General features: G+C 41.8%; 1 protein-coding gene across 1 annotated transcript in view; it reads right to left on the reverse strand.

Moving 5' to 3' along the window:
- Nucleotides 1-5,237: 5,237 nt before the first annotated feature.
- The window catches only part of LOC103896776, a 47,489-nt gene continuing 43,106 nt past the window's right edge, over nt 5,238-9,620 (reverse strand). The window contains exons 15-17 of the mRNA XM_009276682.2: nt 8,567-8,672; nt 6,507-7,433; nt 5,238-5,722 (exon numbers count right to left, since the gene is read on the reverse strand). Of these exons, the coding sequence (XP_009274957.1) occupies nt 5,667-5,722; nt 6,507-7,433; nt 8,567-8,672 (1,089 nt within the window). The 3' untranslated portion in view covers nt 5,238-5,666. The remainder of the gene's footprint in view (nt 5,723-6,506; nt 7,434-8,566; nt 8,673-9,620) is intronic.

Raw genomic sequence — 9,620 nt, forward strand, 5'->3', positions numbered from 1 at the left:
AACTTCTATAGTCTACTTCACTTTTGTACAGCTTTTTTTAAGGGGGTGGTGGTTTTATTTCTGTATGCTAGTTTTCTACAGTTCAGGGGTCCTTCCCACTTAACAGCAATGGCCTTTTTTCCTTGCCTTATCTATTTTCTAGCTGCCTCCTTCTTTCAGGGTATCCTTGGGACACCTTCAAATACAACTTCTTCGCACCTGTGTCCAATACTGCATCTTCCTCAATGAGTTCCCTACAAAAATAAACTATCTAACTACTCTGGATATATAGTTCCCTCTGCTTAGTAGGCTCATTTAGCACCAATAGTCTTCCATTTTGTGCTGAAGCACTTATTTGACGTGGCCTTGAATTGACAGTCAAACCTCACCCTCCATCTCACCATTTGCAGACGGGGAGGGACTCAGTGGAAAACGTGAAGCCGAAAAAGTAGCGACTGATTCCTGTCACGCACCATCACCTACAGTAACTTTGACAAAGCAACTTGGAGGATGCAAAGAGAAGTTAACAAGTCCTCTTAGATTACTCTAAGAAAATCTTACACCAGTGCCATCCAAAGCACTTAAAAATACTCAAGCAGCAAGATTACTTACATGTAACTGCTACTCTTCAGGATATGTTTATAGGCAAGAACTTTTAGCTTTTATCCAAAGACTTTTTCTTGAACTGTAGCAACACTGATTTATTCCTAAGTCCATCCCCAGCTCATTGTACGCAGGCAGTCCACATATGCTCTTTTGTTTCAAATTTCATGATTACATACAGACACAGGCAAGTAAGCTGTCGTTGATGGGAGTGCCTCTACATAAACCGATGCCATCAGTGATATCAAACAGGTACTCCAATAGATTATGCAGAGAGGGTTTGGGTCCACAGACAGAAATATAACATAATCAATGTTACAATGTTATTCCCAAGTGTCTCAGCCAGAGATTAGTGTCTGGCATCAGGGTGAAGACAGCCAAGTGGCCACTGTGCAGTTATCAAACCTCTGTCATGCAGAGAAGCTGCTACTAGTTGTCAAGCGATAAGCAAACAAACCCTTAGTGACAGTTCAGCAACGTTTTCCTAAACGCTTTTCTGGTGTGAAATATCTGGGGAGAGACCAATGGTCTCCACAGTATAAGCACACAGAAACAAGGAGCTTTCCCAAAGCACTTTGGGCATCATCACCCAAAGGACAAGCGATTGTTTCTGGGTGAGGTGGGGGAGCAGGAATAATGACCGATGTCAGAGACCATTCAGCCCTGAATGAACCATGGAAGTTACTTATCTTTAAGAAGATGAGGAAGAAAGACTTCCAACAGTTACTGCTTGAGCCTTACCTCCCCAGAAGGCCGAGACAATCGCTATATATGTTCTCTTCAGAAACAAACAATAAAAGAAGAGCCCCAAAGCGTTGGGCTCAAAAGAGCTTCCCTACTCCTTTCCCACTAAGGAATCCGTCCCTTTGGATCACACATCCACCCAAATGAAATGCAGTAATTCTGGGAAGCATTCTGAGGATCATTAATAAATAGGTCCAAGGTGCCAAACTAAAACTAAAAAAGCTGGAGCCTGAGAAATTTCCCAAGCTGTCTCCTGTGAAGGATGTCTCCTTTTTCAGCCAACCTCATTATACTTTGCTGTCCTTGGTGTAGAACAACTGGCTCCAGCACTTTCCAAAGGAGCCTTACTGCTGGAAAATCACCAAAGTGGCTCTGGACTGGAATGGCTCGTCTCCGTGGGAAACAGATGCTTCTGAAGGTGTGAAAGCAGGTACAGCACAGACCAAGAAACTGGCTGCAAAGTAGACCATTTATTCCCCAAAGCATGTTCTAGTCTGGATTTTTATCAATGGCTTTTTAAGGAGAAGTGAAATTGGTTCAAAGGGCTCTGGTGCAGCCTCAAAAATCTTGCCTCAGTGCCAACGCTTGTGGTGTAGCGCTCTCAGTGCCGACAGACAGCAAGCATTTAAAGTGATGCTGCTCTGCAGGCTATCGCTGCCTACCTTGTGAAGGTTGTTTCTTGAAGAAAGACCAGAGTCTAGAGAACCGGGAACAGGCAGAGGACTCATTCTGCTCCAGTTCTATACTACATGGGAGCAAGGTAAGGCAAAGAGGTTTCATGGAGTAAGGAGTAGCCAGAAGTTGAATCAAAACCAGGAAAACAGAAGCAACAGGAGGTCTCGGCTTATGCAATCCTGCTGAAGAAGTAACTGGTAGGATGACAGAACTTCCAAGGCACATTCTACTTTTTTTTTTCTTCCCATGAGGTCTTCTTACCCGGTGCCTTTGTGGACACTGCTGGTCAGGTGCCAAACAGGTCAGAAGCCTGGATGTATGCTTTCCTTTTCTAGCGTCAGTTGAATCCCCCTTTAAAGGTGGCAGGCTTGAACTGAGTGAGAACCAGTAAGACGGAATGCAAAGCTGCCACCTCCCCCAAGTCACGTTTGTAGGATGAGCTGCTGGCTAGAGAGGAAGGAGTGAAACAGGCAGATAGATCCTCGGGGTGGATGCCTCCATTGGCAAAAACTGATTGAGAGAGGGACCCTGTAAAAGAAAACAGTCCGAGTTGCAAGTACCTGGCCCTACAGAGGAAGGGAAGGTGTCGCAGCAGCCCTCCAAATGAGGCAATGATGCTTAGTACTCACAATTCTACACAGCCCTGAAAAAAGGAAAAACACTCATCACTCCTGTCACAGGGGTAAACAATCCCTTCGCAGAGTTGCATCCTGAAGATGTTTCTGTCTCTTTCTTTTTGCCCTTCATTTGAATACTAGGAAATTGAACTCCAGGAAGGAATGTGTTCCTGCAATAACAAAGATGCTACTTGTTTGACACAAGTCAGCTATACCTGTTTGCTGGCATGGGACACAGGAAAGAAAAGCCTCTGAAATCAGTTGTGAAGGTGACAGCTATAGACCAAAAGTCAGTCAAACCTGGGAGTGCCAAGTGGCAGACCCCAGGCCAATATCAGTACAGAAACTGCACGCTGAAGCTCTTAATTTCCAAAGCTAGGAAGATCTTTGGAAAGAAGAAAGATAAAAAGAGAATTAAGGAGAAAGCAGTGATGCAGCTGGAACTGGCTCAGCCGATTGAAAGAAACTGAGAACACACTGCTGGTAGTAATTGCACATAAGGGATAAGGCAGGCTTGGAGTTTATAACTGCAAGATACCACCAGCTTAAAAAAAAATTCTCTACATGATAGTGCCCGTGTATAAGAACCAACAGACAATCATCTCTTTCATACTCTCCAAGTTGCAAAATGCATGTATAGATGCAGTTCCAGTTCTGCTGTCAACATCGTTGACAGAATCATTTAGGTTGGAAAAGACCTTTAAGATCACCAAGTCCGACCATTAACCTAGCACTGCCGAGTCCACCACTAAACCATGTCCCTAAGCACAAGGACTCAAGAACTTCACTGATTTTGGTAAGAACTGAAAACTGAAACAGAGAAGCGAAGGGCATTTACAAGACTCCAAATGCCATCTACAGCGCAGGAAACCCTTAGTAAATCAATGCTGAAAAGCATTTCCTATCTTAACGTGGTCACTGCTCCAACTCAGTTTCAAAATGCAAGAACCGTTTCCCCTATGTAGGACCCTGCACAACAAGCAGGGACAGGAACTGTTCCCCAGCACAAAAAATAAGAAGGGAATGTGTAGGCAGAAAGAGCATCTAATTTGGGCAGAGATCATCCAGCTGTTGCATGCCACTGGGATATACAGTCATGGCAGTAAAATCCCAAAGGGAGTGAGAAATGGGAAAAAAAGAGCTCTCTACAACCACCTCAGATGAAAAGGTCTTAACTTGAATTGACAGAGCTGTAGCAGTAACATTTTCTAGCAACATTTTTCTACAGTTTCAGAATAGTACTTGCACTACACTTTCTGTGGAAAAAACCTATGGTAGGAACACTTGTAGAAATAATTTCTGATATTTTTTAATGTAGATAATACCCGATCAGTCCCAGAGAGTTTTAAATCAAAACTCTGGCAGACACCTGTGGTAGAAAATAATGCTTTTCCCCTTTAAGCAAGAAGGTCTGCTATGTAATTCCATGGATAAAAGTGTATGGCACAACTACTGAGTCTATGCCATTAGGAACTACTTAAACGCTTCAGTAAGTATGAGAAGGAGAAAAGGAAATAGTGAACAGGAATGAAAAAGGTAAGTGGATCTTTTCCGATGCACAAGCAAAACAATTACAGAAGAGGAATTTTAGGGAATCGAGTTTATATGCTCTATCATCAATTCCTTTGTTGCCTTTGTGTTCAAATTTACATGACAAGATCCAAAAAGTTGTTTTAGTGCATGCAAAAAGATGTATGACAGCTCACGAAGACTAACCCTGGATTAGCACAAGTATTTAAAGCACAGAGACAGAGAACTGTTTCAGGTGTGGGTGAGAAGAAAAATGATAGTCCACAACACAGCAGTGAAAAGGAAAAGGGACACTGGGGAGTAAACTGTCTCACTTTACTCCTTTTCTTTAGCCACATATAAGCTGGATTTGATTATATAAAGTAGATATCTAAAGCCAGGCATTCATGAGCATACGGCTCAGAGGTGTGGGGAAAAGAAAACGTAAGTATGGACCACTGATAAACACCATGAACTGGTAAGTATTTCTCAGTTAGTATGTCATTTTGATTATTTATTTTTCCCTATTATTTTATCTGATTGCCTTATAGGTTCTACTATTTCTTAGTACGCTTTTGCCAGTAGAAAGAATCAAGAATTTTTATCTTAGTATGGCTCAATCCATCAAATGAGTTTTTAAGTCCATTTGTAACCATTTCATTCTGAACAACATATTAAAAAAAATCCGCATGTATTCCGCATCTCTTTTTACTCTGCAAAAATGAAAGCGAGTAACATGCCCCATTACATACCAATCCCCTAGAACAGATTACGTTTTCCCCATATAGCATCACGTTAAGACACAGAATACCTTTGCTGTGACATTCTCCTTTCTTTGTCTAAACAGAAATGTAGTGTATCAATTTTCAAAAATATGCTAAATTATAAAATTAACTGAACTGGCCTTACATTTGTGTGAAGAAAAGTAAACCTGTGTTTTCATGCAACGGACCTGTATTTTCAGTGAATAGTCTTCCTAAGTAGATAAAAGCAAACCTTTCTTTTTTTCTGAGTTGGGAAGGGTGTTAAAAGGGCTATTAGCTTTTTGCTGACAGAATAACATTAACATATTTTTAAAAAATAACTAAAATTAACTGAACTGGCCTTACATTTGTGTGAAGAAAAGTAAACCTGTGTTTTCATGCAACGGACCTGTATTTTCAGTGAATAGTCTTCCTAAGTAGATAAAAGCAAACCTTTCTTTTTTTCTGAGTTGGGAAGGGTGTTAAAAGGGCTATTAGCTTTTTGCTGACAGAATAACATTAACATATTTTTAAAAAATAACAGAAGATCTTTTCTGTAATATACTAAGATATAACAAATACATTAAAAAAGCCCAAAGAAAATAGTATGTTCACCTCCGTTATGTGCAAGTTTGTGTTCCAGCTATATTTCACATGTTAAAAAATTAAACCCTACCCCCCTTTCCCCTTCCAAAACCAGTCAAACACAGAACTAAATGCAGTCTCTTTCCTGAAAGCCAAGAGATGGAGATTCTTGAATCTGTTCATCTGTTTCCAGTTCAGCTGTTGTTGCTCCTTAATCTTTTCCTCTAGTTTCTACTAGCACATTGACTAATGTCTGAATATTTAGTTCTAGAAAGGGGAGATAAAAACATTTACAGTTACTTCTATTTCATGTTATTTCACATAATACAGCAGAGAGAATGTTAAAATCAAAGTTTTACTATTAACTAGCTACCTAGTTAATGAACTAATTCTATTACCATAAGCATAGTTCGCATTTGCCCAAACTCACGCCCAATGAGAGCTATACAGTAGCATACACCCACCTCCCTTTAAATCCCTCTTGTAATCTATTTCCAAAGGAGAATCTTTTATTTTGAATAGCATATCACTATTTTTAACATTAAGGAATATTTCTACAATAATTGGAGAAAATAATTTGTCATACAACAAACCAGCTCTTTGATAACATTTCTCTTCTGTTATCCCAATGTGTTTGATCCATTTGGAGTATTTTCATCTATTATAATGCCATCCAAGTTTGGTTCTGCATGCACTCCCATATTTTCTTCTTTATGCCAATACATTCCCTCCCCACAGTTGGCACCCCAACAGTACAAACTCCGATCATGATATAAGATGCTAGTTAGCAAGATGACCTAGGATAAACCTTTCAATTCAGGAAATCTTTGTGCTATCAGAATTTCCTCCCACTCACAGCTCTATTTAGTTGTCAAGAGGCAAAGTCTCCTCAGAGAGGCAATTAAAGCCATTCTTCAACTGATACAGATGTTGAGCAAAATTAACTCCTCTGAATGGAGCGTACTATCTCTGCAACACGTGGTCTACTGCTTACGTTAAAGCAACTATGTTGATGTAACTCATTTTAGATGAAAACTAATCACAATCTTACTTTGAAGTGCTGGATAATATGGAGCCAACTGTTTGAGCATCCTGGTCATTGTAGGTATATCCTTTCCCCGTAGTCTGTTCAAAATGTTGGGAGTAAGACCAACAGCATCTTCATCAAACATCTTATCTGAGCTTCTGAATTGCTGGTAATCTCTGTACGAACCACTGCCAGAAAACGAGTACTGATGTGAACCCCAATCACTCTTGTAGCCTGACTTCTGATGCCTGAATCCTCGACACCTAGATTCCTGGTTCCAGCTAGAGTCCTTGTTCCAGCTAGACTCCTGGTTCCAGCTAGAGCTCTGGTTCCACCTAGAGTCCTCGTTCCACCCAGAGTCCTGGTGCCACCTGGAGCCACCTCTTCCTGAAACAGCAGAATTTGCAGAAGATGTACAAGTATTCACAGGCTCATCATTCTTATAAGAGGAATAGCTTTGCGAAGGATAGTTTGCGGAGTATCTTCCAGATGAAGGATATGAGGCAGAAGAATTGGGATAGGGTAATCCTTGATCACTTATACTCCTCGCTTTTGAACATGCTTGTTGATTCCTCCAATTTGTACTTTCCCCGCCATATGAGATTCTGTTATCAGGGAGCTTATTTCCTCGCACATCGTTGGACATATATTCTGCTGAGTACTCACTCACTGGACTTGTCTCATAGGAAGAGGCCCCACCAGCTGAATTACTGCCAGAAGCAGATCGGTTGAACAGTCTCAGCCATTCACTGATACCACCGGCAGGACTTCCAGTCTGAAGAGCAAAAGAGTCCCTGAGTGCAGACATCATTGCAGAGTCATTAGATCTTAGTCCATAGGAAGATGATCCATCATCTGTTTGGTAACTGTATGAGTTAGCAGGAGCAAAAGAAGCATCTGCAGAACACTCTTCATACTGAGACAAAAAACCTTGATTCCAGTTAGAATTTCCTGAATAAATAAATAAATACAGACCACTACTAATTTGTTAAATGCAACTGGTGCAACTGTTTGCAAAATAAACTTAACTCGGTATAAGCCCCTTTTTTGTCTGACTATATATATGGTATTTAATGCATAGTTACTGTGTTAGCAAACATCAGCCTTCTTTCTTTGACTGCATTTGTAAAGCTGAATACAATTGAAGAATAATAGGAGGGGAACAACTGACTCAAACCAATTAATCACTTGAACTAATACATCATCTGAATTCAACTACACTTTGCTTCACTGTCAAAGCATCTTAAAAATCAACCAGTGGAATTATCATTTGAAGGCCGCTCAAGTAACATGTATCTAAGAGAGCTCAAAGAGAGATCAGGATATACTAACAGTATATAAGAACGATTATAAATAGTAAAGCTAGCATCTCTCAAGAAGTTAACACTTTGACTGATACATGGTGGTAACACACGTGCTCTTAACCCACTGTGGATATGAAATAAAATGGGTTAGCTTAAACCATAAGATTTCCTGTCAGTGCTTGTTTTCTTATTAAATATATCAGTTCTGCAGTTCACAGGGAAAAAAAAAAGCAAAGGTTTACAAAATTAAAGCCTGTAAATCCTCCAGAAATACAGCCAACCAAAGAGTTGCCAAAGCTCTACTTTTGCAGCTCATCCTTACGTCCTTTCTTACTGAACTTCTTTTCACCTTAAGATTTGTGGGAAGTAGAGGGGGGCAACTACTTAGAAGGCCAGCGCTCTAAGGAAACAAGCTAAATATCTCTTTCATTGTATCCCTTAGCGGTACTGGTACATTCACTTTCAATGTAAGAACAGCAAATACTCCTTTGAAGATACCTTGACACACCAACCTTCACACTGAAGCCAGGCAGGTGTTACCGCCTGGATTTCCAATAACCTCTACTGCTGTAATACAACTCAGTGAGACAGAAGTGTTCTTAGACAGTCAAGGTTGAAATCATTAAGGCTTCAGAAAACGATACCCTGAACTGACTCAGAGGGCAAAGACACACAGTGCTCTAGCAAAGAAGCACTATGGCTGGCCATAAAAGTAAATTTTCGCAATCTGTCCAGCGTTAAGAGTGGACTTAAACTAGTAGAACACAGTGTCTAAATTACCTTTGGATTTTCCATATGGCTTATAGTGTTTTGGGATGCTTTTCCTTCCTGGAAATTCACCTTGAGATATTGACATCAGTGGCCTCAGACTGTTAGTATAATTAACCTGGATAAAGCAAAAGGTCAGAATGTCTGTTTTTAAACTCAGATCTTGAGCATTCAAAAAAAATAGTAAGTTGCCCATGGAAAGTTAGCAGAGTACAATTTTAGGTGACAGCAATCTCCATATGAAGGATGTGTTGTTCTGTTGTTCACAATTACCACATTAAACCACAACTTTCAAAAGTATTATGTGGAAGAGGTACATGTCTGGAGAACGGAATAAGGTGTCTGGGGAAGACAGTGTCACCTGTTTCAAATTTCTTTACTTTATTGCCCTGTATCCCTCAACATCACCTGGCTAAAATAGAAAATGAGTACATATGGGCAGCAGATTTAAATGCGGTGTAACCACCACCAACAGTCACTCGCAGAGGCAATCAGCTCCGGTGCAGGTGCCTTCCGCAGCGGAGCAAGGGATCGCGGTGTATTCCTGAGCCAGGGAAACCCCAGGGGAGCGCAGAGACCCACCAGCTCTCACGAAAGCGGCTGATGAGGTGTGGGCGGGGCCAGGAGCAACAGCGGCTACCCCCCACTCCCACAAAAGGCAGCCCCAGGGAGCGTGAGTGACCAGGGCATGGCACAGCAGTACACGGGAGGGCGAGCGGGAGACTTGAAGTACACATAACCCAGCAACCGGGCACCATTCTGTGACCATCTGCACAGGCCAAGGGCACTCATCCTACCTGACCCTGGAGGCAGAATGGCGGGCACTCATCTGAGAGCAAAGGCTGCACCAGCTCCCCCAGCGGTGGCCGATGCCTCCACGCAGACGGAACTGCTGAAGGGAGAGGCTGCAGTGCAGACCTCAGGCTGCAGGAAGGGCCTAGACCCTTCTCCTGGGGTAGGGACAGGCACAGACCTGCCTGCAAAAGGTGTGACCAGGTGGAGGACCTCCTGCAGCAGGTGGCTGAGCTGCAGGAGGCGGTGAGAAGGCTGTGTAACATCAGGGAGG

This window comes from Aptenodytes forsteri, unplaced genomic scaffold (assembly GCF_000699145.1).
Source record: "Aptenodytes forsteri isolate BGI_AS27 unplaced genomic scaffold, ASM69914v1 Scaffold97, whole genome shotgun sequence".
NCBI lineage: Eukaryota > Metazoa > Chordata > Aves > Sphenisciformes > Spheniscidae > Aptenodytes > Aptenodytes forsteri.